The following is a 17367-nucleotide window of genomic DNA, read 5'->3' as shown; positions in this document are numbered from 1 at the left end:
CTATAATAGACTTCTATAATATAATAGACAATTAGCTGAAGTATGCCAGTGCTTCTATAATGGACGTCTATAATATAATAGACACTTAGCTGAAGTATGCCAGTGCTTCTATAATAGACTCCTGTAATATAATAGACAATAAGCTGAAGTATGCAAGTGCTTCTATAATAGACTTCTATGATATAATAGACAATTAGCTGAAGTACGCAAGTGCTTCTATAATAGACTTCTATAATATAATAGACAATTAGCTGAAGTACGCAAGTGCTTCTATAATGGACTTCTATAATATAATAGACACTTAGCTGAAGTATGCCAGTGCTTCTATAATAGACTCCTATAATATAATAGAAAATAAGCTGAAGTATGCAAGTGCTTCTATAATAGACTTCTATGATATAATAGACAATTAGCTGAAGTACGCAAGTGCTTCTATAATGGACTTCTATAATATAATAGACAATTAGCTGAAGTACGCAAGTGCTTCTATAATAGACTTCTATAATATAATAGACAATTAGCTGAAGTATGCCAGTGCTTCTATAATAGACTTCTATAATATAATAGACAATAAGCTGAAGTATGCAAGTCCTTCTTGTATACTTCTTCTGTCTTGTTGCTTCTTCCTTGCAACATAGACTTTTTTCAGCGGAATTCTAATTTCTATATGTGTTCAATTTAAACTTTAAAACTTTGTTGAAAAAAGTGTGTTTATTTTAAATCGCCGCAGTAAGTTTTTATCTCAGACACAGTCAAGACCAGTCGTACTAAGGTTTTTAACGTTAAAAAAAGGGGGGGCACTTCTAAGGTCATTACATACGAGTAATAATATAAATTGCAAGTATAATATATGCTTTATAGCTGAGTTAGAAAAATTTAATGTCAATACTGCTAATCTTAGTACTGTTAAAATGTAAAAATAATTCTGACTTGCTTTTTAAGAACTGTACTAAATTAAACGCAAAAACTAATCTGGAAACGACAAACAGATCTAGGGCCAAAATGAAGGAAAAGAAGAGAAAGAAAAAAAAGAAAAGAGAGAACAAAAAAAAACAAGTAAAACATTAAACTAAAATAATACAAATAGAGATATATATAAAACTAAAAACAGCCCAACTAATATATACACGGTTAATACTTACATACAATTAGCCAGCTACTTTCATAAACACATAAAAGCAACTGACAAAAACAAGATCATAAATTAGACATTTAATATTGACTTAAATATTCTGTTGAGAAATAAACCTCTGGTTAGCATCTACTGCTATTTTTTTTTTCTCAGAGATTTGTAAGACTTTATAAATAAAGGTTCGTCAGAGGCAACGCTATAGGTTTGCCTATAGTAAAGGTCATACGACTCCAATGTTTTAATATTGATTTATTATTTATTTTTTTTCCCAGAGGCACTTCATATTGAAGGGGTCGTGGTACAAACTTCAAAGGGGACTCATTCGATTGGAAATTGAGACTTCTAGTGCCGTTTTAAGATTCAGAAGTGACCGGAGGGTAACTACCCCCGCCCCACGTCCTTTTTTCCCCAAATATATCCGATAAAAATTTTAGGTAGCCATTTTATTTAAAATAGTTCAAAGATCATATAAAAAAAGCTCCAGGGTCGATACACCCCCCCCCCGGGGCCCGGGGGCAGGCATTGTAAGTTATGCCAGGTTGTTATAGAAGGAATACCTTAATAAATTTCACAGAGGGCTTATTTGATTGGAAATTAAAAAGTTTTAGTTCACTTTTTCGGATGGCAGCTAGCCCCCCCCCCCCCCCTATGCCCTTTTTCCCCAAATGCATCAGATAAAAATTTTTGACATAGCCATTTTGTTAAAAATAGTTTAAAGGTCATATACCAAAAACTCCGAGGTCGACACAACCCCCAAGGGCCCGGGGGCAGGCTTTGTAAGTTATGCACTGGGGTTGTATAAGGTTCTTATGGAAGAGATGCTCGTATAAACCGAAGAGGGCTCACTTGATTAAAAATTTAAAGTTTTAGCTCACTTTTTAAGGGTCCAATGTGATTGGAGGCAGCTAGCCCTCCCCCACGCCCTGTTTTCCCCAAATATATCAGATAAAAATTTTGAGGTAGCCATTCTGTGAAAAATAATTCAAAGATCATATACAAATCTCCAGGGTCGACAAAACCACCCAGGGCCCGGGGGCAGGCTTCCTAAGTTGTGTCCTGGGGGCAAATATGGTTTTTAATAAGGCTTTTCTCGTATAAAATGCAGAGAGGGCTCATTTGATTGGAAATTACAAGGTTTAGTTCACTTTTTCAGAGGCAAGAGAGATCGAAGAGCAACTAGCCCTCCCTACCGACAAGGATTTCAAACCAGTCAGCAACATTAATTGACAATATTTTTTAATCGCTACTCTCCATTAAGAATGAAGTATTGCTTTCTGACATTTCCGTCCATTTGCCAGTTTCAGCCCTGTTTCAAATCCTCCAAAATCCACAAAGATTAGTCCCCCAGGATAAACCTAGATTTTGTTGCTCACCAGTGGAGCTGGATAGATTGAAAGAAGATCTTGATACATATAAATGGGACTTTTCTTTACCAGAAAATATTAGTTTAGGCGATTATAACGACATATTTGGCCAGTTTTATGACACTGTTAAGGAAAAATTCACGTCTTATTGTCTAAAAGCTCCTTTAAAAAATCCTCGATCAAAAAGACCAACATCTGTAGCTCCCTGGTTAACATCTGGAGTCCTAAAGTCAATAAAAAGGAAGCAGAACCTTTGGAAGGAGTACAAAAAAAGACCAAATAAGGCCAAGTTAGAAGCATTTAAGTTGTACCGTAATTTTCTGAAATCAATTATTCGCAGAGCTATAACAGTATATTTTACAAAGAGATTTGTTGATTGCGGTAAAAATATAAAAAAAGACGTGGGACGTGATTAATGAAGTTAGTCGGCCATCCATGAAACCAGAAGGTCTCCCTAAGTCTCTCATTGTAGACGATCAACTTAAAATAGAAAAAGGCCAAATTCGACATCATATGAACAAATTCTTTGCGGAGATAGGGAAAAAACTGCTAATAGCGTTTTTTATTCCTCTGTGTCACAGTCTTTGAAGCAGTTCTTAGGTCCCTCGTTCTTGAAATCAATGGTTCTTGAGGAGGTTACGGTGCAGGAAATTAGAAATATTGTTCTGTCTTTAAAGAATTCTTCAGCAGGTTTTGACCAAATTTCTGCTAAAGTAATTAAACATATTCTTCCATCGATTATCACCCCAATTTACCATTTGATTAATAGATCATTTCAACTAGGAGTATTTCCCCAACGTCTTAAACTTGCACGTGTTATAGTTCTCTTTAAAGGAGGTGACCAAAAGGATCCTGGGAACTACTGGCCGATCTCTCTTTTGTCAGTGTTCTCTGAGATATTTGAAAGGGCAATGCACAAACGTCTAGTGAGATTTCTTGAAGCTAATTTTTTTTCCATCAGCATCAGTTTGGGTTTTGCGCAAAGTATTCTACAGAACATGCTTGTAATAGACTTCTTCAGTTTATACGACGATCTTTAGATTCTGATCTTATTCCTGCAGCCATTTTTCTCGATGTAAAGAAAGCTTTTGACAGCCTAATATATAAGATTCTCATTGGTAAACTTTGTAATGTTGGTGTCCGTGGGGAAGGATTGTCTTGGTTCTCGTCATACCTAACTGACAGATCTATCGCCTCGGAAGTTACAGACGAAAAAGTTCCAATAGAATGTGGAGTACTCCAAGGTTCTATTCTTGGGCCCACCCTCTTCCTCATCTATGTGAACGATCTCTACCGACTCTTTAACATCCCAATTAACAATGTTTGTTGTGGATTGTGTCACATATCTTACTCTCAGAGTACGTTGGTGTTCACACCTGATAGTCGAGAAGAAATAATAGCATTTGCAGATGACACTACTTTAGGTGCTGCAGCACCGGATGAATCATCCCTTATTCTAAAGCTTCAAGCAATGACTGAGAAAATACTCTTTTAGTTTGACATAAATCAACTAACTTTAAATGTAAAAAAGTCCTACCTTCTTATTTATTCTCGTAAAGGTGTGAGCTGTCCCACAATTACTGAGCTTCATTTACCAAGAGGCTCCATAAGTCGTCCCCCGGATCGATATGTGCGATTCCTGGGAGTTCTTTTGAATGAAAATTTATCATTTTAAGTGGCATGTTCAAATAATAAGAGTAAAAATTTCCCGTGGACTTGGGATCATCCGAAAACTAAAGCGTTTATTTTCTTTCCCTATTATCCGTCTTTTATACTTCTCTCTGATTTAGGGGAGTGTGGATGTCCACATTTCCCTCGGTACTTGCTCCTATTCATAATCTTTATGAGAAAGCGGCAAGAATTTTCCAGTCGGCTACACACACTCCTCTTGCCCTCCTCAAGATTAAAGATATTTATGTTTTATCTCTTATCTTCGTTGGCATATCAATACTTCCAAGGAGATCTCCCATGTTGCTTTTCGGGAATGATTAAACTAGTAGGGGAAGTAAATTTATATATGGTTCGTAACCGGGAGGATGTGATGATTCCAGCTAGTCCCTCGGTTCGTTCAGACTTCGGCCTGGCTGTGACTGTGGGGCGTGCTTGGAACTTGGTTCCCGCTGAGATACGGCAGTCACAAACACTTGGCTCCTTTAAGAGACTGATGAAAAATTTCTTATTAAAGGCTTCTTATTAAATGTTTCTTAAGGTTTATTTATTATTTTTTTTTCTTTTTTGGGTTGTTGTTTTGTTGGTGTTGTATCCTCGATGACGCGAGAATTTTAATTTGTATTTTATTGTCGGGTGATATGAGGGTCGCTGTTTCGTGGAGACCACCGGTGGGTTGATTTCTTTTCCTTATATATATATATATATATATATATATATATATATATATATATATATATATATATATATATATATATATATATATATATATAGATGTTGGTTAGTATGTTTATGACAAGTTTTATGATTCTTTATTTATTGTATGCCGTGTTTCCCAAATAACGGGCCATTGAGCCCTTTGGGATATTGTTTTTGTTATTGTTATTTTATGAAAATAAATAGAACTTGAACTACGCCCATAGTTCCCCAAATACATCAGGTAAAAATTTTGAGATAGCCATTTTGTTAAAAATAATACAAAGGTCAGATAACAAAACTCCGATGTCGACACAACTTCCCAGGGCCCCTGGGGAAGGTGTTACAATTTATGGCCTAAGGGCATAAAAGGTTTTTTTGGATGCGATGTTCGTATAAACTTGAGAGAGAGCTCATTTGTTTGGCCATTGTAGGTTCTAGTTTACTTTCAAAAGAGATTGGAGGGCAAGTAGCCCCCCCCTCCACATTCTTTTTTCCCTAATTGTATCAGATAAAAATTTTGAGATAGCTATTTTGTTAAAAATAGTTTGAAGATCAGGAAAGAGAAACTCTGGTGTCGACACAACCCCCAGGGCCTGGGGATAGTTGTTGTAAGTTATACCCTGGGGGCGTATATGGTTCTTATGGAAGGGATGCTCGTATAAACTTCAGAGAGAGCTCATTTAATTGGAAATTGAATGTTCAAGTTCACTTTTTAAGATTCAGAAGAGATCCAATGGTTACTAGAACCCTCCCCTCATCCGCCACCCCCTTTTCCCCAAATCTATGCGATAAAAATTTTGAGATAACCATTAAAAAAAATTCAAACATCAGAAAACAAACACCCAACCCCTCAGGGCCCGAGGGCAGGTGTTGTGAGTTATGCCTTGGAGGCATATGTGGTTTATGTAGAAGGGATGCTCGTATAAACTTCAGAGAGGGTTCATCATTGGAAAATCTGGGGGCAAGTGTTGTAAGCTATGCCCCAAGGGCATATTAGGTTTTATGCGAGGGGTGGTCGTATAAAATTCAGAAATTGTTCTTTTGATTGGAAATCGAAAGTTCTAGTTATCTTTTTAAAGTAATTAAAAATGACTTTTCACTTCCTTCTCCCCTCCCCCCAACACACTTTTCTCCAATTACATCCGACAAAAAAATTAGATATTCATTTTATATAGTCCAAAATTCAAATAACTATAAATTGGGGTTTGAGAAATCCTCAATAGCACCCGGAACAAAAATTGTAACTTATGTAAGTTCTTGAGAATCGAAAGTGATCAAAAAGTAACAAGTCCCTCCCCCTCCCCTTGTGCCTTTATTCCCCAAATGCTTCTTATCAAAATTTTGAAATAGCCATTTTGTTCATAATAGTCCAAAATTCAAATTACTGTAACTTATGGGCTGAGAAATATTCCCTATTCCCTGTGACAATAATTATAACTTGTGTAAGTTGACCATTGTTAGAATAGATAAGATGAGATAATTTTATTTGACAAAAAAAAATACAGAACATTTTTCCTGCACTTGCTAAGAAAACCCATAAGGGTTTGTTGGGAGCAGGTGCATATCTTCTATTCTATGTATTCTAAAAAATACTATTTTATATTATTCTACCTGGTAATATCACCAAATCCACATATATACAAAAACTATTCTACTTACACAAAACACATTCATAAATACTATTCTTTTGCAAGGAAAATTTTTTTGGCTGTGGCCTTGAAGGTTACCAGATGACTTGCATTTCGAATCGCAACCTGTATAATATCCCATACGCAGGGAGCAAAATTTCTTATTACAAAAGAAGCTCTAGTCGTAGAATGTAAGGTCCTATAGAAGGGGTGGCCGTATTAACTTTTGAGGGGGGTCATTCGATCGGAAATTGAAACTAATAGCTCATTTTTTTTAGAGTTAATATTCTTACTTTGATACTTAGTTTACTTTTATACCTTCTTAACTTTGATGCTAGTTTTGATATTTTGATGAAAGGTTGATGTTGAAAAAGAATACTTCATCTTGAAATAATGACTTTTTTAATAACTTGAAATTTTTTGCAATCAAAAAATGAACAAAGATTAAAAAAAGACTCCGAAAATATTTTTTCCCGATTCTTTCTGAAAGAATTGGGGCTATGTACTTCTAATGAGTGGTGTCTTCACTACAAACAAGATTATGGCTACTGTCCGTTTCCCTAACGGTAAAAGTATCATTCTCTTAATTAAATAACCAATTCTGTTGCTTCGAATTATCATTCTGTTACTCAAGTGGCTATAAAGTTCTGTAAAATTAGTTTACCTCTTTTATAATTATAATAATTGGGAGAACAGAATTTGAACATAAATGAGAATCGGATTAAGGATTGGTTGTCAGACCAAGGTCGTTTTCAGGGAGTAGGGGTTATGTACTTCTACTGAATTGTGTCTTTACCACAAACAAGAGTATGGTTACTGCCCGTTTCTCTAACGGTAAAAGTATAAGGCCCACTGTGTATTGGGGGCTTTACTATCAGGAATTATATTACAAATATTTCCTTTGTTCTTATTACAACATTGAAAACAAAATCAAATTTGCAGATGAACAAGACAAGGATTTACCAATAGACCCACTAGGCCCTGCGGCTTTCACTATTTCCGAGGTTCTGGGGACTTCCCGAATTTCATGCAAAAACAGAGCAGCCAAAATGCTTTGGCCTAGAGGCGTCAAAGCTTTAAATCCGGCCTGGGTAAAACAAAATCTTGAGCTGGTGAACTTTCAGCAATTAATACCATTACATTTAAAATGTTCAGTTTAATTTATTAGTTCTTACTAAAGCTGTTAATTTCTTTTGGAATAAAAAAAGAATATTTTGAAATAAGCAATTTTGAAAAAATTGAAGTTTTGGCAATCAAAAACGAACAGAAACCAATTAAATAAAAAATTCGAAAAAGAAGTTTTCTAAAGAAAAGTAAAGTTTATATTAAACTTAAGATCAGAAGAAATAGAAACATGCAATAAAACAAAATCAAAACTGCCTGAAATTACTATTAAAGAATAAATGAAACTCAAAACAAACAGAAATTAAATAAACAATCATAGCAAAAAAGCACACACATGTAATGACATAAAGGAGTAAAGCTCAAGTTGAATATGTAAATGAAGCTTAAAACGAACAAGAATATATTGCTATTGAGGCATAAATGAAACCCAAAACAAACAGAAATTAAATAAACAATCATAGCAAACAAACAAACAATAGCTACTAATATAAAAGAGTAAATAAATCTTGAAACGAGTGAAATCTAAATTGAATATGCAGATCCAGCTTGAAATAAACAAAAATCTCTACAAAGATGAGTTTGGGTTTTGCCTCCTTTTTTCACTGTAAAAGTCTGAAATCTATTACGTCATTGGCGCTTTATTGAAAGCGAATTATATTACAAATATTTTCTTTTTTTCATATTACAACATTGAAAATAAATATGAAAATTGCAGCAAAATCAAATTTGGACTGATGAGCTTTCAGCAATTAATATCATTGTATATATAATATTTAGTTGAATTTTATTAGTTCTTTCCAAGACTGTTCAAGACAAATATAGCTTCACTACAAACAAGAGTTTGGATACTGCCCCCTTCCCTAAATGTAAAAGTCTAAAGCCTACTACGCCATTGGCACTTCACTCAAAACGAAATATATTACAAATATTTTCTTTTCCAGTTATTGCAGCATTGAAAATCAAAATAAAATTACATTGGAATAAAATCTTAAACTGATGATATTTCAACAATTATTAGCATTATATATCAAACATTTAATTTGATTTGATTTTTACTTTTCAAAAATGTTCATCATGAAGTTGGCTAACATTAAGATCATGAGTTTCCTATAACAATTAATTATATCATTTCTTTACTGTATCTGTATCTTCTTTGATCTTGAAAACTTTGAAAACTTGTTTCAAGCTGGATCTGCATATCCAATTTAAGTTTCACTCGTTTAAACATTGATTTACTCATTTATACTAGTGACTATTGTTTGTATGTTTGCTATGATTGTCTATTTAATTTATGTTTGTTTTGGGTTTCATTTATACCTCAATAGCAAGATATTTTTGTTTGTTTTATGTTGTATACTCCACTTGCCAAAATGCTATCAGTTTTATCTTCCCCAAAACTTAGAAAGTTGCCCAATGGCCTGATCGATTTGAAGCAAGTTGAAATATTGTGTTTCAATAAAGCACATTTAAGTTTTTCACCAGGAACTGGTATATAAAGGTCTTTGTCTTTTTTATTATTTCGTTTATAATCAATTTCAAAACTCAAACTACAGAAAATTCTGTAAAAAAAGGGGAGGGGGAAATATCTTCGTAATCATTACTGCGATCAGATAAGCAATAAAATTGTATTTGCTTCAATCCGTTGGTACTGAAGAAAGAAAACCAATGTTTTTGTGTGGGTTGATAAAAAAGTTTAGTTATCCCTGCTCATGTATGATTTTCCTGTTTATTATAAAAAAAAATGTAATTATATTAATTAGTGCAACTAAACTAGGGAAGGCTGCGATCTACTGTGTTTATCAACTAGACTATTTACTCCCTGTGTTTGCTTTCTTATAAAGTTTTTTGTATTTATTGATTTCAAGAAATATTAGTTATCACTCATTTGAAGAAATATACCTCATTCTATTCCTTATATTTCTTATAATTTGGAATTTTTCTCCTTTCATTTCAGGGCAATTAGGATGGCTGTACCGTGTGGTGTGGTCTCTCTAGCTGCTACCGTTATCATTGATTCTATATTTTGGAAGCGATTGTTATGGCCTGAAGGAGAGGTTCTCTGGTTTAACATTGTCGAGAATAAAAGTTCAGAGTGGGGGGTATGTAAAATTTTTCGTAAAGAAATTTTATTGTTTTTTAGTTCAGAGTAGGAGGTATGTAAAATTTTTCGTAAAGAACTTTTTTAGTTTTTATTTTAATCTTATTATGTGATTATAACAACGCATCAAATTAGTTTGGGAACCTTGCAACAGTCAAAAATTAATTAAACCTCAGATTTTGGCAATAAAATGTCAGCAAAAATAATATCATATTGTAAGTCTAGTGAACTTTGGTTTCAAATATTCTTGTCGAATTTGTGAAAGATAGAAAAAAATATAGCAGTAGAATATAAAAGATAGTTGAAAATAAAAATATAAAATACAGAAAATTTAATACTAAAAGAATACTATATAATATTCTACTATAAAAATTAGTTAAATACCAATTGATTATTGTTAGTTATATAATTATTATATTATTATATAAATTAGTTACCAAATAATTATTCTACTATAAAAATATAGTAGAAAAAAATGGTTCACCTCTCTCACGAAACATCTAGTTTTTACAATTTTTCTGTGTTTTCTATTTTATTTTTTGTAAGTTTTACTATTCTGGTATATTCACAGAACAAAATTCCTACGTAGAAAGTGGCGTTTCTCACTAGAAGTACTTCCTTATACTTTCTTACTGTTGCCGTCTACATTTCATACTGATTATCTGTATCATCAAGCCCCAAGACTTCCTTAAACTTGGAAGAAGGTGAAAAGATTTGTTCTGAAAACCAACTTTGTTGTTTTAAGCAAGAGAGTTGCTTTTATAGTTCTTACGACACATTATTATTTATTATTCTAGAAGTAAAGTGTATGAGTATCTTTGTGTCTTGAAATTAGACATTCATTCTTTCTCTCTCCCTGATTACTTCCAAGGTATATATAGCTTTAAAAAAATAATTTTGTGAATTGAAATTGTTTGTGGATTGTTGTTCTACTATAACAAACAACTACTTTTTAGCTAGTAAACCCTTTCTGAATAGTCTTTTAGCCTGTAAAGAAAGTTTTTCAGATATTAAAGAAGGAAGTGTTACTTTGGCACGTAAAAGTTTAACTTTTAAATTAAAGTTGATTTAACTTTTAAGTTTTTAACTTTAATGTTACTTTTTTTTTAATCGGTCTTTGATTATCCAGTGATTTGAAGAAATGATGCGTTCTCTTTTATTGAAATTTTGTAGGAATTTGGTATTTGCCGCTAGAAATTGGACGTATTCATGATTGTTATTTTTTATTATCATAAACGGAGATTACTTAGCCAATCAAAAAAGATCTAGAAACGATTATTCTTAAAGCTGAAAATCTCAAGATTCTAGTCTTATTTAAAGTTGATCCCATTGTTGTTACATGAATTTGAAACTAGTGTAACTAATTGTCAAGATATCCAGAAAGTTCAAATCCGAATTTTTTTTTCTTGAGTCGGTGGGAGGGTTTCTGTTTTAAAACATTTTATGCTTTGGGAGCTTACAGCTTATATTTTGTGATGCTGAAAAAGCAACAATTATAGATCAGTCTGATCGTTGCAAAGTCTTGTGAAATATTACCTGACTCGTTTTGCAGTTTATGCATGATTTGTACAAATTTGACAACCAAGGTAAAAAATAAATAAATATTTAAAGCCTTTTGATACCCATATGCGTCGTTCTTGCAAAGATACTTGAGATGCTTCCCAGATAGAAAATGCGCCAAAGCAGCGGGAAGTTTTTTTGTTTTGTTTTTTTCTATACCACCATGCCAGCAAAAAAGTAAACTTTTGGATTTAAGTTATTTTGAGTTGACATTATAAAAAAAACGAAAAGGTAACTTTAAACATGTCTAGCATTTTAAAATAATAATTTTCCGAAAGACAAGACATAACTGACGCCACGTTTCTACTGATTCAGTGTTTTACGAGCTAACCAAACACAAAATGTTGAAAATCATTTGGTCCAATGTTGTGATCTTCGATAGTTATATCACTGATTACCCCAGAGGGGTTTGGATTAAAAACCCCACCCCTCTTTTAATAAATTATCTTGTGTTTCTTGATCTATTGTTTTGTTCTTCTTTCAGACCTCGCCGTTCTTTTGGTATTTCTATTCAGCCTTGCCTCGGGCCCTGGGGGCGTCATTGCTTTTAGTACTATTCAGTGTTTATTTCGATCGACGAGCAATTGAATTTCTATTACCACCTATTGGATTTGTATTGATTTATTCTTTTCTTGGGCATAAAGAACTTCGGTTTATTATTTACGTCATTCCTCTCCTGGATTTGGCCGCTGCAATGGGCTGCCATAGATTGTAAGTTGTTTATGGTTTTTTTATGTATTCTGTTATACCGCCAGTCAAACATCATCACATTGCATGTCACACATCATCACATATCACAATGGGTATTAAATATTGCTTTAAAAATATTGCGCAAATTTATAAATGATCAAAAATTTTAAATACATATTCAGATTGTGATGAAAGTAAGTTACTTTCCAACATATAATCATCATATGGATAAGCTTAAGAAACTTTAGAAATATTCCTACAATTAACCAACAACAAAACTGTTAATAAAAACGAACAAAATCAATTTTAAAATATATTTTAAAAGAAAAGAACCATATTAAAACCTAAAACAAATAGATGTAAATTCATGCAATGATTCAAACTTAAAACTATAAACAGAAAATACTATGAATGAATAAACAAAACACAAAACAAACGGAAATTGAAATGAATAATAGCATCAAAAGAAAGATACAAGATACTTCTATGCATGAATAGATGAATCCTAAAGCGAATAGAAGTAAAAATAATCGAAAACCAATTTAAATAACCACAAATTAGAGTAGGTCTACCATCTTCTACTTGCTAGAGTATCTGATTGCCAGAGCCTCATTTATGGTTTACTGGAAAACAAAATATATTTTAAATAATTTCTTTGTTATCATTGTAGTATTACCTTTTATCATTTTACCATTTATCACTTCTATCATTTTAACGTTTTGTCATATCAAATTCAGGAATTGAGGAAACAACGCCATTGAATTTAAACAATCTGTCTAGTTGCATTGGTCGGATATACAGTAAATTTTTGCGTTATTTCTTTCTTTTATGCACTTTCCTTTCAAATTTATACTTTATTAACTCGTCAATTCCGAATATTGTCTAAAAAGAACTAACAAAAATTGCTTCACAAATTACCAATATTAATTTTAAAGGTTTGCATTGTTTTTTTTTATTATTATCAAATTTTCTTGGAATGAAAGAGAATCTAAAGGTAAAGTTTAATGGAAAGAAAATTCTTTTAAAATAGCAAATTGTACTGAAAGTCAAAATCGGAAATATTCCATTATATAATTTTTATAGCATTATTCGGTATTTAGCATTATGTTTTTGTTGTGTTATTTTTATGACCAATAGAAACACAGTGCTCGAGATTGAAATTATTTTCAGCAAAGCCCCATAAACGTTCTGTCATATGGCTTAGGGGCGTGATAGACCTACTTTTATTTATGTAATTTCTGTTTTTTCATTATCTTATCCTCTGTTTTTCATTAGCTTCCTCTTTTCTCTGTTTTTCATTATTTTCGTCTTTCCTTTGTTTTTCGTTATCTTATCTATCATCGTCTCAGAGCTTAGTTCTTATTGAAGAAATTTGCTAATAACGTTTTCTACCTTTCAGGTGGGAAAACCGATTAAAGGGCAATTTTCAAATGATATTAGCCGTAAGTGCTGTTGGGCATTTACTTGCCAACTCAATTCTCAGCTTATTTCTTCTAAGCGTTTCTAGTACTAACTATCCTGGTGGTTTTGCCTTAGCTAAGCTTCACAGCTTGGAACATTCTCCCAAAAATCGAAGTGTGCATATAGACGTATTTTCAGCTCAAACTGGAATCTCTAGATTTTCCCAACTCAACCCACACTGGGAATATAACAAAAGTGAAAATCTAGATGTCGCCAGTTTGCAAAGATTTGAGTATTTGTTAGTCGAAGGTAGAAGTAAATATTCAACGACGCTGAAGCCGTTTATAGAAACACATGAAATTTTCGCCATTGAGGAGGCTTTTAACCAAGTACATTTTTCTTACTCCTCTTTTCCTCCATTAAAAGTACGCTTGAAGCCGTCGATCTTTATTTTGAAAAATTTACATAGAAACGTGCCCATTTTTAAGAAAAATCGTCGACGAAAGACGCTAGAAAACAAGCTAAAAAGGAATGAAATGCCGGATAAAAATGAAAGGAAAGTCAAAGATTCATTACGGAAGCGTTCTTCCCAAGGTGACAACTCTGCAAAAATAAATTTGAAGAAAGAAAGTTTGAAAGATCAGGTAACAAGGAAAGCTGATTTATATATTGAAAGTGATGAAACAGAAAATTTTGATACAGATGTTTTTAGTGACTTGAATGATGAATTCCTGAATGATTATGTACTTGATAGTTATGAAGTTGAACATGAAGGAAATCCAGTTCACTATTTAATTCATGATAGCTTGGAAGACATTGGCGAGTGGTTAGGTAATGATTCTGATGAAAATTTATGAATTTCAAACAGTATTCTAAAAGAGTTGCGCCCAAGGAGTGCTGGAGTTTGATATATGTTAAGTCTACTTCTGAATCCAAAGTCTAGAGATTTTTGTAGATACAGTTTTCCCAGAAATGTTGCTTGATTTCTTTTTTCTTGGACTTTTTTAACGTTTTTTGACAACACGTTCGAAAGATAGGATGTGTATTTTGTGATGAAACTAGTCGATGGATTGTTTTTGTGCCTTAATAAATTTTTATGAAAATTCATGAAAAGTCCAGTTTATTTAACTTTTTTACTATTTTAGGATGAAATCATATAGATGAGTAGTTCCAAGTAAGGGCCTATTCATAATGAGTTCATGCTAGAATTGGTAATTAGCTAGTTTTAGACCCATTCTTAATAAGGTTTGGCTTAATTCCCTAACAGTACCGAAATCCAATTTGTCTGAATATTTTTGAAGTTTGACGAGGCCAGCCAATTAAAAACTGGCTCATAGCTATTTTTTTCAAATCATAATATTAAAAGGTGCACAGATATAGTCTAAACGTGCTTCGGGGAAGTCAGGCATACTGCTTAAGTTACAAATACTATGAAAGGGGCGTTACATACCGACAGCAGACACGACACTACATCCCCCCTTTTGCTTGAGTAAAAAAGAATGGGAAGGTTTTTGCTTAAAATAAGACTAAATTTTTATTTCTACAACTATCACAATTGAAACAGACCAAGTTTGTGTCTTTGGTCAATTAAAAAAAAAAAGAAAAAAAAAAAAACAAGGATGAACATTGCCGTAAGTTATTGTAGATCAGCTACTAATTCTAATAATACTACTGACAACTAACCGCAGCAGCAAGCCGCCTGAGGCCAACACAGCTACGCACGCTCCTCCTCCATCCCAATCTATTCAAAGCCTCCCTCTTTACATCCTCCCAGGAAGCTTCCATTTCCTTTAAATATTTCTTTATGACGTCTTCCCACCCCAGACGAGGACGATCTTCTTTCTGGTTACCCCTAGATGGTTGTCCGATAAGGTCAATCTTCCGAAATCTGTCATCCTTCATCCGGAGAACGTGCCTTAGCCATCTCAACCTTTCTTTCATTATAGCCCTAGGAAGTAAGATTGAACTACATTTTTCGTACAGCCAAAACAATCCGTAGGCAATTTCTCTGGAAAATATCTAGTCAATCCTTCATCCGCTTTTCGGAATGCCCATGCGTCAGAGCCATATTTGACCACTGTCATCACTGTACTTTCCAATATTCTAATCTTGGTTTACAGACTTATCTTGATATTCTTCCAGACTTTTTTTTAACTGTGAAAAAAACACCCTGAGCCTTGGCTATTCTAGTTTTCAGACCTTCACTGCTCCCATCATCTTTACTAATAATACCGCCAAGGTAAGTGAAGCTGTCTACCTGATCGATCTTTTCGTTACCCAACGTCCCATTTTCGTCTTCACTTATTCCTAGCCTTAGTCTTCTTAGTCTTCTTAACATTAATTTTCGACCCTATTCTAGCACCCTAAACTCGCAAAGCCAAAAAGTTCATTCATTTTGCTCGCACTTTCATCCAGGATGCTTAAATCATCAGCATAATCTAAGTCCATGAGAGTTTTTCATTTGAATCCGTGGTCTCCCATTGCCATTCCTGTGCTTCTTTCCATCCAAGTGATCCATATAAAGGGGGATACCATGCAAGGCTAAAACCTTTACTAAAGCTCTTATATCAACAGAACCCTTAAGACAAAGTCCATCAAAATAATTCATATAAAAGGAGGATAGAACACAATCCTGCTTAACTCCTCATATAATACAAAAGCAGATGCTAACCTCATTTCCTGCCTTAACCTTAGCATGGTATGCTCACACATCATACTAATTGCTTTAATATATTTTTCTGGTGTACCATACAAGGATAAGACCTTTAGTAATGCTCTTCTATCAACAGAATTGAACGCTTGTTTATAATTTATAAAACTGAGGACCAAAGATGTTTGACAACCAAGGCACTTTTCAGTTATTAGTTTAAGAGTGAAAATTTGGTCGACACATCCTCTACCTGTTCTAAACCACACGGTTCTTCTCTTAAAACTTGACTATAACATCCCTCATTTTAAAAGTATCATATTACTAAGTAATTTGCTATCTACAGAGACCGAAACTAATGCCTTGATAATTACGATACTCATTCTTATCACATTTCTTATACAGTGGTTTAAATAATGTTTCCCTAAAATCGCGAGGTACTTCCCTTTTTTTCGAAAACCATATTCATAATCCTCATTTACTTATTTTTAACCTCAGTCACCATATTTAAGAAACTCATTTACCACACTATCAGCACCTGGAGCCTAATTATTTTTTAATCCCTTTAGTACTATCGCTAATTCGTCCTCACAAATCAAATCTTCCGTCACATCCAAGTTATCACATACTTTTCATTTTCCTCTACATCTTTTCTTGAAACTGTATCTCAGTTTAGCATATTCTCTAAATGTTCCGTCCATCTCTCTTTAACTTTTTCCTTATCACTAATTATGGCCCCGTTCCTATCTTTAACTGGGACAAGTCCGTATTGACTAGTTAATCAATTTATTAACATGTCAGTTCAATATTTTACTACTATGCCGTCTATCTGAATCTCCCAAATCCTTGGCAATGTTATCCATGGACTCCATTTCACACCTCCTTAGTTCATATTTTATTGCTTTCTCCACCTTCTTTACATTAATTTTGTTTTCATACGACCTGTCACTCAGATAATTCTTGTACAAACCCCTTCTACTCTCTATTAAAGATGCAGCTTTTGCACTAATATTCCTAGCTGCAGTCTTAACTTTCTTCTCTAGGACACCCATCAGCAACTTCACAAACTGTTTTTTAAAATTATTCCAATCATCTTCCTCATTGTCAAATTTTAAACTCTCAAGTTTAGTATTCAACTGTTCCTGGAATGTTTCTCTCAAATTCTCATCATGGAGTCTATCAACATCATAACTTCTCGAGAGGTAGTTATCCTTCCCAAATTTCAGCTTAAAATTAACCCTAGACACTACTAGATGGTGATCTTTACTTTTAACAGCACTCCTATATACACTAATATCTTGTATTGATCCTGTCAGTCTTCGGTTTACTATAAAATAATCAATAAGGTTTGCTGT

At 33.4% G+C, this 17367-nt stretch overlaps 1 protein-coding gene across 2 annotated transcripts in view; it reads left to right on the top strand.

The window, feature by feature from the left end:
• LOC136028935 (dol-P-Man:Man(7)GlcNAc(2)-PP-Dol alpha-1,6-mannosyltransferase-like) overlaps positions 1-14478 on the top strand; it is a 38425-nt gene extending 23947 nt beyond the window's left edge. For both annotated transcript variants that reach the window (XM_065706916.1, XM_065706917.1), the window contains 3 exons: positions 9571-9715; positions 11759-11985; positions 13364-14478. In XM_065706916.1, the coding sequence (XP_065562988.1) occupies positions 9571-9715; positions 11759-11985; positions 13364-14222 (1231 nt within the window). In that variant the 3' untranslated portion in view covers positions 14223-14478. The remainder of the gene's footprint in view (positions 1-9570; positions 9716-11758; positions 11986-13363) is intronic.
• Positions 14479-17367: the final 2889 nt, after the last annotated feature.

Source organism: Artemia franciscana, chromosome 7 (assembly GCF_032884065.1).
Source record: "Artemia franciscana chromosome 7, ASM3288406v1, whole genome shotgun sequence".
Classification (NCBI taxonomy): domain Eukaryota; kingdom Metazoa; phylum Arthropoda; class Branchiopoda; order Anostraca; family Artemiidae; genus Artemia; species Artemia franciscana.
This window is presented reverse-complemented; position numbering and strand designations above follow the sequence as displayed.